General features: G+C 39.0%; 1 protein-coding gene across 1 annotated transcript in view; it reads right to left on the reverse strand.

Annotated features, from left to right (window-relative positions):
• TTN (titin) overlaps positions 1–12,878 on the reverse strand; it is a 272,029-nt gene that overhangs the window by 166,488 nt on the left and 92,663 nt on the right. The window contains exons 87-104 of the mRNA XM_053918810.1: positions 12,449–12,730; positions 11,932–12,210; positions 11,227–11,508; positions 10,833–11,111; positions 10,327–10,614; positions 9,939–10,217; positions 9,550–9,828; positions 9,182–9,460; positions 8,301–8,588; positions 7,866–8,153; positions 6,597–6,887; positions 4,790–5,077; positions 4,112–4,204; positions 3,706–3,991; positions 2,692–2,875; positions 2,395–2,484; positions 2,027–2,294; positions 1,661–1,921 (exon numbers count right to left, since the gene is read on the reverse strand). Coding sequence (XP_053774785.1) covers positions 1,661–1,921; positions 2,027–2,294; positions 2,395–2,484; positions 2,692–2,875; positions 3,706–3,991; positions 4,112–4,204; positions 4,790–5,077; positions 6,597–6,887; positions 7,866–8,153; positions 8,301–8,588; positions 9,182–9,460; positions 9,550–9,828; positions 9,939–10,217; positions 10,327–10,614; positions 10,833–11,111; positions 11,227–11,508; positions 11,932–12,210; positions 12,449–12,730 — 4,584 coding nt within the window. The remainder of the gene's footprint in view (positions 1–1,660; positions 1,922–2,026; positions 2,295–2,394; positions 2,485–2,691; positions 2,876–3,705; positions 3,992–4,111; positions 4,205–4,789; positions 5,078–6,596; positions 6,888–7,865; positions 8,154–8,300; positions 8,589–9,181; positions 9,461–9,549; positions 9,829–9,938; positions 10,218–10,326; positions 10,615–10,832; positions 11,112–11,226; positions 11,509–11,931; positions 12,211–12,448; positions 12,731–12,878) is intronic.

The following is a 12,878-nucleotide window of genomic DNA, read 5'->3' on the forward strand; positions in this document are numbered from 1 at the left end:
ACATAGCTTAATTTTACTGTAAAATTCACTCTCCTTTTAAATTCTTTCTTCTGTAAAATTATTTTGCTATTCAGGACCTAGAATGTTTATTATTTGACATGAACAACTTTCTCTGTTAAATACTTTCAAATTCAATAAGAAATCTGTGCTCCTAAATTTCAGGAGATTCATTTTTGAATCTGAAACCTGCTTTATAAGCAGCCACGGGCACACATGAAGAAGCCAAGCCAGAGCGTGTCATGGGTGCTTAGTAGGAGAATGGGCTGGAGTGGAGGATCCTTCTGCCAAATTTCATTTGGAAGTCCGAAATTCAATGTATAACAGCATTGTAAACATCTCAGATGCCATATGTACCCTGGAGAGCTTTCATTGGGCAGGACCATAGCAAAATATGCATTATTTTAAAAATGCTAAGTGGTTCCAGCTGGATCCTTTAAAGTGAAAACTGATTTAGAATTTTTGAACTTTGCAATCAGGCATTGGTATTCATTAAAAAGCAAGTCAGAGAAGTTGCAGTGCTTATGTGTTTAAGCCATATCGTCATAGTTCAGCAACCGTACGTGGGCAGCAAAAAGTAGACCAGAAGTGCATGCCATGATTAGAGTCAAAGTGTTGCCCAATATGCTCCAAAGGCGACCGGAGAAGGCATGTAGTCAAAGGGTCAGGACATGAATATTTATGCTCCTAAATCTCGGGATTTCACTTTATTTCAGAGATTCATAAGGTTGGAATATGATCCTCACGTGGAATAATGATTTTTGAAAATAGCTGTTTATCATACATCATATATTCTGTTAATTTTATCTATAAAGTTTCATACAGATAGAGTCTAATTAATTTCCATAAACAAAATAATCCCTAGCCAAGACCTTCTGGATATACAGCCCTGAAATCTGGTGCCTTCCAAGATTTCTTTCTGGGAATCAGAATCATAGATGTGAAAATTACGGGATTTAGTAGAATTGCAAAGATTTATTGAATTTAGCAGAATTATGGAATTTAACAGAAGTAACAGTTCGAAAGACATGTCTTTGTTTAGATTGAAATCTGCTTCTGCCCCCATTTCACAGATGGAAAAACAGGCTTAGAGAGATCGAGTAGCTTCCTCAAGATCAAACAGCTTTCATTTTCATAGACAAATATATTTACTACAAAGCAGGTCTTTTCCATCTGTGAAATGGGGGCAATTGTGAGAATTAAATTAGATATTGTGGGTAACATGCCTACTAAAGATTGGCAAATCTTAGGAAATCAGTAAATGTTAATCCCTCCTCTGTTTTGCTCCATCTTCATTCATTTATTTAACAAACCTTACTTTAATGAGTGTCACTATGCAAGTTATTGCTCTCCGTGCTGTCTAGGTACAAAGCTGATGGAAAATGTTACTGTGTCTCTGATGTTCATATAGAATAAAATAAATGTCACTTACTGATTAAAAAAAAAAGAAATCTGCTTCTGGTCAAAAAGAACTGTGCAAAGACATTGGCACTTACATGAATATTTCCCCTTTGATGTATGAATTTTGAGACATGAGTATTTGTGTTGGGAATGAGAACACACCCGCACTGTGGGAGAGGCTTGGCAGTGGGCTGGCAGGGTCCTGCCCACCACCTGCCACTGATGTAAGCTGTGATAACTCCAGCCACAATCTTTCACCCACCTTCAATCCTGAGCTCTGCTGAAGTTTCAAGGTCTTCGTATTTGCAGGTGTATTGCCCCTGGTCTTCTGCTCGAACATCTGCGATGGTCAGCTTATGGACTTTGTGTTCCACTTCTGTTTTATGTCTGCCTTGGGGCTTAAGGATCCTGCCGTTTCTGAACCACTCAGATTTCACATTTGGCACAGAAAACTGGCACGTCATGGTGCAAGTCTGGCCCTCTTTCAGAGTAACATCCTGCAGGTGCCGTTCCCACGCAGGCTCTGCCGGTACGACACAGTGCACAGGTTGTGTAACATCTTAGGCAGGTATGCTCGACAGTCAATGAATCTCACAGATTAAAAAAAACAAAACAAAACTCTACTTACCAATTACAGTTAGTTTAGCGCTAGCAATGTGTGGGCCACACACCAATCTATAATTTCCCTGGTCTTTAAGTTGGCAGTTTTTGACTCTGAGTGTATGTCGATCACCATCAATGCTTATTTCAAATTTATCAGTGGGTTCCAGTTTCACAGTCCCTTTGTACCATGAAAGCTTGATTTCTGGATAATTAATCTTAATGTCAATGTCAAACACAGCATCATTATCTTTCAAAACTGTCTGATTTTCAATATCCTTGACCAGAGTGACAGGCTAGGAGAATAAAGAATTAAAATGCATTAATGACTCCTTCCCTTTTAATTCCCAGTAATAATAATATATTCCCTTTATTATCAGCATCTTTAATTTTTACCTCTGTCTGTGATAGCCTTTGCTGAATAAATGATACAAGTTCTTCAAATTCCTTTTCTTCTTTCTCTGACTTCTCTATTTCCTCAATATCCTGAGAAGAAAAAAAAAGGTAAGGGTTACATATGAAATAAAATTTGAATTAGGGGATACATGATTATATTCAGCCTCCATTCTTAATGCTGCTTGGGTTATATGAAGTGATCTTATAAAACTGTAGGTTTCAGTAAATTTAAAAGGCATATGCTAGAGGTTTCAAATGTGAATTTTTAAAGATGATGCTATATACAAAAGATCATACCAATCTATGCGTCTCTTCTTCTTGACTTTGCTTTAGCAGTTCAAACGCTTGAAGAAGACCACGGAAGTCAGTGATTCCATACATGCGGGCGTATTTTTCATATTCTTTAGGATCAACATTTTTGAGAAGTTCCATGATATCAATTTCTTCTTCTTCCCCAGAACCCCTCTTTAAGGCTGGAGCCCTAAGTCAAGTAAGAAATAAACATAAGTCACCTGTCTTCTACTTATTTTGAATTGTCTACCATCATTCCATGGTTATAAATGTCACTACGAGATTTTTTTTTCCTCACAGAGTAATAGTTCTTTGTCCTTTATTCAGGAAATATTAATTTTATCATGTTAACTGAAACAAGAAAGAATGTGAGTGTGGAGATGGAGTGGATTAAGATCGGACCATTGTTATAAAGTACAGAAATTTGATCAAAGAGCTTTAAAAAGGAAAGAATAGAGAGAACATTTTTGTAAACTTTACAACCGAAGAGCCTTATGAAAGAATTATAAGGAAAAATAATAACAGCAATAGAAAGCATTAATATGGGATAAATATCACATATCATGGGGAGGATGTGTGGAAATTAAATGTTGATTAATTTATTAATAATCCAATAATTATGTTGAAACATAAATTGTGTTGAAATTATTGGTAATTACAAAAAACACTTAAAAGAGTTGGTCTAGAAAATGGTTCAGAGCATGAGAAATCATACATAGAAACAAAACTTCCATACCTAGACATGCACACAGATTTTTATATAAGCCATTTCTTTTGTTTATAGTTTTAATAAAAATCTATCTTAATCTCAAATCTTTCTCGTGATTTTTCAGAATTTGATCTTAATGAACCACTAACTTCCACCCACATTTTGTGTATTTGCTTATTTTTTTCTGTGAAAATGTCTGTGTGCTTATGTTGTTTCACGGTCCGAATCTTGGAGGGGAGTGGCCCATGCCTTTTGAGAAATCTCTTTTGTGAGTGGAAAATTAATGTTTTTTTTTTTTTAACTGAACTTACTTTTTCAGCATTGCTCTAAGATCTCCCTCAATTTTCTCTTGTTTCTTCCTTTCATCCACTTGTAGGTTAACATTACTTTCAATTTCGCCATGTTTATTAAATGCGACACATCGGTATAATCCAGAATCGGTTTTCGTGGTGTCTCTAATCTCGAGCTTTGCTTCATCACCTTTCTGTTGGATCGAAATGCGACCTCCTTGGTTCAGTTGTCTCCATTTCCCCTTCGTCCATTTGACACTAGGGAGCGGATCACCGCCAACTTTTGCAATGAATGTTGCAGTGGTTTCTAAAGAATAATGAAAACAAATGAATACAAAACGTATTTCCCGAAATCAGTTCTCCCAAAATGAAGTCAGTAGTAAAATGTACAAGCTAGATGCAGATGTATTTCTCATGAAGTACTTACTTTCCACCACTCTGATACTCTGAGGTTCTGACACAAAGAACAGTTTCCCGTCTACTGCCGCTTTCTTAGCTGCTGGGACAGCCGCTGGTTTGTCTAAAAAACACATTGACATGTTTTGTTACCACAATTACCTTAAGGCTGTAATAAATCATGGCCTTTGTAAAATAAGTTTTAGGAGTAGGGCAGAGCTAAAAATATGCATTCTAGGACTTACTATATATGAAAGTGGACTGCAGAAGATGAAGCAGTTTGATATACCTTTGTAACTAGTTGTAGCTGTCGCATGCAGTGGAACTACAATTGTATTCATAGTATCAAATCTTGTATTTCTAGACGTGGCTTTGTCATACAGATTTCTGCCAGGGCTACAACACCAGGCCACCTTATGTCACATTATTATAGCATCATTTTGCAGCGTCACTTAATTTTACCCTCTTGTATACAGTGAAAGTTTCAAGAAATATTATGGTGAACTTGGGCAAATTTCAGACAATTTTTATTGAAATTATTTCCATTAAATTATCTAATACTTCAGTTATAATAAGGAGGCTATAAATTGCGATTGAGCAAAACTGATGTTTCTGAAAATCTAATTCTATTCTTATTTAAATGATTAAAAGCAAATGACTCTAAGTAGTTGTAGGCCTAATCTGAATAATACTTTTGAGGCATCTGTACCTTTCACAGTCACTTTTGATTTGGAAGTGTCACTTCCAGCCACATTTGAAGCTTTACACACATAGTCTCCTGCATCTGCTTTAGCCACATCCTTGAGTTCCAGCACGGCGGTCCCGTTAGCGAAGCTGAAGCTGCATCTGTCTGAGGGCTTTATTTCCTTGCCAGCCTTCAGCCACTGGATCCTGATGGGCTCCGCACCCTGGACGTGGCCGCTGAGCTGCACAAATTCTCCTTCACTCACTGTGACTGGACTAAGGTGCCGATCAAACACAGGTGGCTTCTTAGGCTCTGGAATGAAAGAGGCATTTTTAAACATAAAATAAAAAGGAATACAAAAGGGATGTAAAGGCAAATAAATATTAAATTCCAGAAAAGAAACAAGGTTTGCCTCTGGCAGGTAACACTGGTTCCTGCAGAACTGAATCACGTGCTTGGTTCATTTCTCTCTGATGTCAATAGTTACATTTATTGAATTAAAAAGATAAATGTTTAAAAACAAGCAAAGAACAGATACCATGCTGCCCATACATAACCCAGGCATCTGTGCCTTGTCTGAGCCTGCAAACATGGCTATTACAACTTCTGTGCACAAGAGAGATTCTCTCACACGCGGTACAGCTGCATTTTTGCTCAACTCTAAAATCTAAGGGCTTATTGGGGAATTCTGCTCATCTAGGTCAGAATTCTTGTTACCCTCTGGGAAAGAAAGCCAACATTTGAGTAATCCACAGCCCACATCTTAATATGTGATCTTCTCTGATGTTCATCTTTAGTTATTAAGTGAAGCTATAGTAGTTTTAAAATTCAAAATTCCTTTGCCCAAAGGAAGTAGGAGTTGAAACTCCATGTACAAATGAAAACTAATGAGGAAGACACAAGTAACATGATAGGAAGGCCGGGTTTTGGGTGTACAATTCTACAACACATCATTTGTACACTGTGTTGTGTGTTCCCCTCCCCAAGTCAAGTCTCCTTCCATCACCATTTATTCCCCCTTTACCCTCCTCCACCTCCACCTGGCAATCACCACACTGTTATCCATGTCCACAAGTTTTTTCTCTTTTTTCCCCCCTTAATGCTTCCATCCCTCCTCCCACAGCCTAACATGGTTTTGATGAATCTGCATCATAATCATCTGGGTGTATCCATTATGGCAGGAGGATCAGATTGAGACGGTCCCCATAGACAATATAGTCTATTTCTTTGCCTCAAGCTATGACTGTGTATTTAAATATATCTTCCATAATTGTATGCAGTAGTGTCCTTCCACTCATCTATTTTTTCTTTTTAAGCAAATATACTCTTTTATCTGTGATTAATGTTCATTTTCAGGCTAAAAGATTTGGACACTATATGTCAAACAATAATCCTTTAGAAATATACTTTAAAAAAGGATATCCCAGAATGTGCTATAACTTACAATAAGCAAAGCTAATGCAATATTCAATGCTAAAAATTGTTAAATATATCAAAATAAATGTGCTTCCTATGTCACATATGCATGCATTACAAAGTAGACTTAGAGCTCTCACTGCCTGAGACAATTGTGGGATGTGATTTACTAGCTAAGATTTTTAGTTTATTATACAGCACCTACTTAGCTGAGCCATATAAATAAATTACAAATAATATATATTCTAAGGAAACACATGGAATTACGGTAAGCCAACTAAATAATGTATATTTCTATCCACTGTAACTTGGTCAAAAGAGTTGAGGAAGAAATGCGTGTGTCAGAGGCAATGCAGTGACTGTCTCGCAGGCAGTGAAGGGAGACATGCAGCGGGAGCACGTGAAGAGAACTGACCTTTGATGACAACTGAGGATGTGCACAGAGCAGAGCCTGCGTCGTTCGACACCTTGCATGTGTACAGACCAGCATCGCCCACGCCCGCCTTCTTGACTTGCAGCAGCAGGACGTTGTTCTTGAATGTAATTTCACAGTTAGAAGTTGGGTGTATCTCGATATTATTCTTGTACCAAGCAACGGTTATCGGCTGGGAACCAGCAACACGGCCCTCGAGTTTGAAAGTGTTCCCTTCTGTTTCTTCTACTGTCTCTGAGAGCTTTTTCGTGAAACTTGGTGGGGTTAGCCGCTCTGCGGGGTTAGGAAGTAGGAGTTGAAACTCAGTGTGCAAATGAAAACCAATGAGGAAGACACAAGTAACGTGATAGGAAGGCCAGGCACAACTCAGTGTCAGGTAATGACTTTGCGTAGTGGTTCTGGGACTCACAGATAAGAATAAGGCAATACTCATGATTGTGAAGATTAAAACTTCTGATGTCTACTCTTTCTTAAACTCTGTAGCTAAATAACCTCAGAATCCTATAGCAAGTTTTATCCACTTAATGGCAAAAGCATCAGGAATGTAAATCATGAATACAAGCCACTGCCAAACACATATTTTTCATTTTACTAATGATGTTTTAAAACTAAATGAACTTACATTCTATTAAATGAGTGATAAAATTTGAGTTTTGAGATAACTCAAAAGAAAACAACTCAATAATAATAGACTATTAGTGATATTAACCTATTATCTGTGTACCCTGATATAGCCAAATGTATCACCAGAGTTGGTACTCAATTCCAAGCCATTTTTAGGAGTTTAATTTGTAAGAAAATTTTTAATTGAATGCTTTGGGGTGACACTGGTTAACAAAATATTACAGCCGCTCTGTAGGAAATTGCAAGGATATAAGAAGTGGGATCCAGAAGCAGTTATTAATATGAGGTTTTTCAAGAAAACGAAGTCATGTTTTTTATAAAAATTTAAGGCTAACCAACTAAATACAGAATATCAGGGTGTGTTCCTAAATATTTCAGCCTCCTTCCAAAGCCTATTCTAAACTGTTAGCTGACATAAGGGAGAGAAAACAAGGATAAATAATGGCCATTTACAGAACCAGACAGTTGTAAAAAAAAAATAAAAAGGAGATTGGTCTTTTAATCATTTTCATGCCATTTGTCTAAAAATGTGTCCTAAACTTTGCTTGTTCCTAATAAAAACTGCACCCTTAGTATAGAATATAAAACAGTGACATTTTGTCAGACCATGTGCAAAGCAAATGGTACCTTTTATGTTAAGTCGAGCTGTGCAGGCGTCCTTCCCCACCTCATTCACAGCATGGCAGGTGTACTGTCCAGAGTCTCCCTTGTCTACTTTCAGAATTGTCAGGTGGGCAGTGTTTTCCAGATAACTCATCTGGTAGTTGCCGCCGCTTCGTAGCTCTCGGTTGTCTTTGGCCCAGCTGACCTTTATCGGCTGTGTCCCTGTAACGTGGCACTCAAAGTCTGCACTTTCTCCCACCACAGCATCCACAGGGGCAATGCTGAGGTCAAAGAAGGGCGGGTTCTTCCCCTCTAAGAGGACAGAAGAAAGACAGGGGATCAGACTCCCTACCTGGACCATCTCAGTTTACAGAAATCACAGTGTTTTCTCCCTAGGTTTATATTTGATTATAAAGGTTTTAATTATGGAAACAGAAAGAAGTTTAAGAATCCACAAACCTGTGAGGATGAGTTTGGCACTGGAAGAAGCAGACCCTATAGGATTTGTAGCTGTGCAAGAATACTGGCCTGCAAGTCTCCGATCTGTCTTAAAAATGTTGAGAGTGGCTACATTATCTAAGAGTGATGTTTGTACATTTGGGTCATCTTTTAATGGCTTGCCATCCTTATACCAAGACACTGAGATGGGCTCGGACCCACTTATGGCACACTCAAACACAACGGGCAGTCCAACTGTTTCTTGGACATCTCTCAATTGTCGGGAAAATGATGGTGGAAGTTTTTGCTCTGTAGGAACAGAACCAAATTAATAAAAACACTTCTGGACATTTTAAATTTACTGATTATCCTTCTCACAATTATTGTTTTCTAGATAATGGTACTTTTATAAAAGCACCAGGAGGTATTAAAATCTCTTGAATGAACTTGAACACAAAGAAAAACCTGGAAAATTTGAAGCAAAAGTGTCACTGTGAGGGCCTCATGCACAGTAGGTGCAAAGATACATAAGCCCGCAGACAAGAGACTGGCTTAGGTGTACCTCCAGGCATGCAGCAGGTTCTCCTGCTTTTCCAGACTGCCTTCCAGCAATTGAGCGACACACTCATAGGGTGGGATTTTAAAAATATGGTCACAAATTTTTCTAAAAGAATTAATTATAGAGACAAAGGATTCCATGATCCTTCCAACTGAAGATTTAGTCATCTTAACTGTCTCTGTAAAGGCAATAGGAAGACATAAGCCACTAATTATAGATGGAATGACACAGGCAGAAAATTTTGCATTTGGAAGGTATTCCTAAAAAGAAGGCCCTCACCAGATATTTTAAATCTTGTTCAAAAGAAATGCAAATTCATTCACTTCTGAAATATTGCAATCACCTTGAACAGTAAGGAAAGTGGAGGAAGAAACTTCTCCCACACTGTTTTCAGCTCTGCAGATATATTCTCCACTGTCATGACCGTCAACCTGGTTGAAAACCAGTGTAGCGACGTTGTTCCTAAAATGCATTTTGCAGGTGGCAGTGGGTCTCAACTTTGTATCTCCTTTGTACCAGGATACAGCAATTTCGGGGGTCCCAGCAAGCTGGCATTGTAAAGAGGCAGAATCTCCAACAGTGACCTTAACAGGCTGCAGCTGCTTGACAAAATAGGGTGGTTCTGCAGGCAAGAGAGAGAATGAGTCATGAAGGACACAGGCCGGAGTGGTGATTTATAGATAAAGATAGGAAGGTACAGTCAAAACAAACCTAGGATCAGTATTTGTGCTGAACAGGAATCTTTTCCAGAAGCATTTTCAATATAGCAGTTGTATTGCCCTGCGTCCTCTACTGTGGTACTTGGAATTTCCAGGATTGAAGATTTTTCGGTTGTGGTTATATTACACCTCTGAGAAGGAGGTATATTTACACCATTTTTCTTCCATGTGACTGAAATGGGAGGAGTTCCAGTGTATGCGCCCTCCAGGATCAGGGATTTTCCTTTCTCTATGCTGTAATCGTTGAGTCTCTTCACAAATTTAGCTGGGGCTATAAGCAAGTGAGAAACATGAAATCAAACACATATACACACAGATACAGACACATCTGTTGAGTCATGTATGTTAATTGTGAACGTGTGGGATAGCAGTCAAACATACCTTGGACAGAGAGACATGTCGTGCAAGAAGCTTTGCCCGCTTCATTACTAACTATGCAGGTGTATTCTCCACTTTGTGATGTATCTACATCAAACAGCTCCAGTTCAGCGACTGAGTCTTCCAAAGACACATTACATCTGTCCCCAGGAACTAGTTCGCTGCTGCCCTTGAACCAGCTGACCCTGAAAGGAGGGGTTCCTTTTATGATGCTTGTGAAAGTTACATTGGCTCCCGTTAAGACATCCATGGCATCAGGCTTCTGAACAAAGGATGGTGGTTCTAAACAAAAAAAGCACACAGCAGAAAAATTTAATACTTTTGATTTGTGATGATAAAAGTATGTAGAAATCATGAAATGCAATCCTATTTTGCTGCGTTTGTAACTGACCTCTCACAGTCAAAGGAGCGCTGCATTCATCAGAACCAGCCACATTAGTAGCTACACACGTGTATTCACCGGCGTCCGATTCCTCCAGCATGTTCACAGTTAAAGCACAGGTGTTATCTGTCAGGGTGGTCTGGTACTTCCTTCCACTGCTGATCTCATTCCCTTCGTGGAACCAGGAGACAGCGATTGGGGGTGATCCATAGACTTTGCACTCCATTACAATCGAGGAACCAGAGAGACCATTCGTTTCTTTCAATTTTCTTGTGAATGAAGGAGGAATGGTTCGGTCTATGTGGGATAAGAGTTAAACAAGTGAGAGACAAGAGTTATGAAATGATTTGAAAAGAGAATTACTGTCTTTCCGATGGAATATACCTAGATTTATTTGGCTCTTTTGTGAGAGTATCAAAAAATTCCCTATAGGTTCATACAATCGAAAGCCTTAAGGATCGATGGGCAAGGAACAACATTATAATAACATTGAAACAAAAGCCCAACCAACCAACCTGAAACTTGAACTGAGACTGTGCAGCTGTCTTTTCCAACAGGGTTTTGCACCTCAAAACTGTACACTCCACTGTCACTGGGTGCCACGTTGATAATCTTAAGGCCAGATACTTTGTTGAAGAAACTTATTTTGTATTTGCTGTCACTTGTCAATTCTTTTCTATCCTTAAACCACTTAGTACTGAGTTCGGGTGTGCCAGTGACGACACACTCCAAGGTACAAGTGTCTCCTGAGGTAACGTTTATGGATGCTGGCTTTTCCACTATGGCTGCAGGTTCTAAAACAAGATAAAATTGCATCCAGATTTTAAAATCAGATTGAAAAACAAAAGAAAATGCTCACACTGGTAAGTGTATGCCTTGTGTTCATAATCACATCCTATTTGCACTAACCGAGAACAGACAGTGTGGCGAAGCACTCTTGCGTTCCAGCATCGTTTTTGATCTGACAGGTGTACTTCCCAGCGTTGGCGGTTTCTGCCCTTGAAAACTGTAGGGTTGCAGTATTTTCGGAATAAGAAATCCATATGTTTTCACTTTCTCTAACAATCTCCCCCTTGTCTTTGAACCACACCACGGAAATGGGCTCAGCGCCTTCAATAGTAGTCTGCAGCTGCACTTCTTCACCAACGATGGTAGAAATGTCACTGAGCTTCCTCACAAATCTTGGTGGTGCTGATGAAAAAGAGGCATATACTCGACTTAAAATGTGTGGGATTAATAGTATTTCCTTTAAATCACAAATCCTAGGAATCAAAGTAGCAATAATGTGTTGTTTCCGTTATGTTAAATAAGAGGCATTTTGGGTGAATGGTAGCAAGCAGGGATACATTAGAATTTGTAGTAAGCAGAAAGAGTTGAACGTCTTGTCATCTCCAAGCCTTTTAAATCCAATCAAAATCTACTGGAAAATATGTCTAAAAGGATATTTGGTAGGATTTAAACATGGGAAGCACCCTAAGCAAAAAGATTTGGGAAGGAAGAAAAGGAGAAGTAGAAGAGACAGCTAATGATAAAAAACTGGGCAACAGCTAAGGGGCCAACAGAGCATTAATATTCGAAGGAAAAGAGTGCAGAAGGGAATGAAGTCACTCTAACCTTTCAGAGTGAGAGAAGCAATGCAGGTGTCACTCCCCACGTCATTCGTGGCTTTGCACTGATATTCCCCAACGTCTGCAGTGTCGGCATTCAGTATGTGAATACTCGTAAGGAAGTTCTCAGACATTATCTTGTACTTCTTGCCACTCCTAAGTTCTCTCTTGTCTTTATACCAAGAAACTTGAAATGGGGGAGTACCCTGCAGCTCACATTCAAGATGAACATCGGTTCCTTTCAGTGTCTCAACGGGATGAGGCTTTTTGCGGAAAATGGGTGGTTCTAAAGTTGGAAGATAATTAAGTTAGGGGGAAAAGAAAGGGAAATTAGGAGGTATTCTGCAAGACTATAGTTACAATTAAGAATGTTTTCCATTCCATTGTAGAGAAAACATCAATTTCAATTTTCTATTGTATTCCTTAAAGATTTTAAGATACCGATGGAGAGTCCAGTAGGGTATTACAAGGACAACTGGAGGGGAGGCTAATGTGAAAAACACGAAGGAAGAGTGAGATCTGACCTTTAACCTTTAAGGAGGTGCTACTGCTTGCGCTGCCTGCTGCATTGCGGGCCTCACACGTGTAGTCGCCGCTGTCTTCAACACTGAGGTGGTACGCTTCCAACACTGCCACCGAGTCCAGGAATGACATTCGGAATTTACTGCTCTCTTGAATTTCAGTTTCGTCTTTGTACCACAACACTCTGATTTCTGGAGACCCTCCTATCTTACATTCGTATCTTGTATGTTCATCCTGTTTCACAACTCTTGAGGGTTCTAGCTTTTTAATGAACCTGGGTGGTTCTATAGGACCAAGAGGGAAAACACAAGATAAGGGATGGAAAATACATGCATAACTCAAGATAAAGTAAAAAGAGGAATTGCTGTCAAACAGAGAGGCTTTTAACACATTTATTTTTGCAACCACCCATATCAAATATTATTGCAAAAG

The sequence above is a fragment of the Desmodus rotundus genome, chromosome 2, assembly GCF_022682495.2.
Source record: "Desmodus rotundus isolate HL8 chromosome 2, HLdesRot8A.1, whole genome shotgun sequence".
Lineage (NCBI taxonomy): Eukaryota > Metazoa > Chordata > Mammalia > Chiroptera > Phyllostomidae > Desmodus > Desmodus rotundus.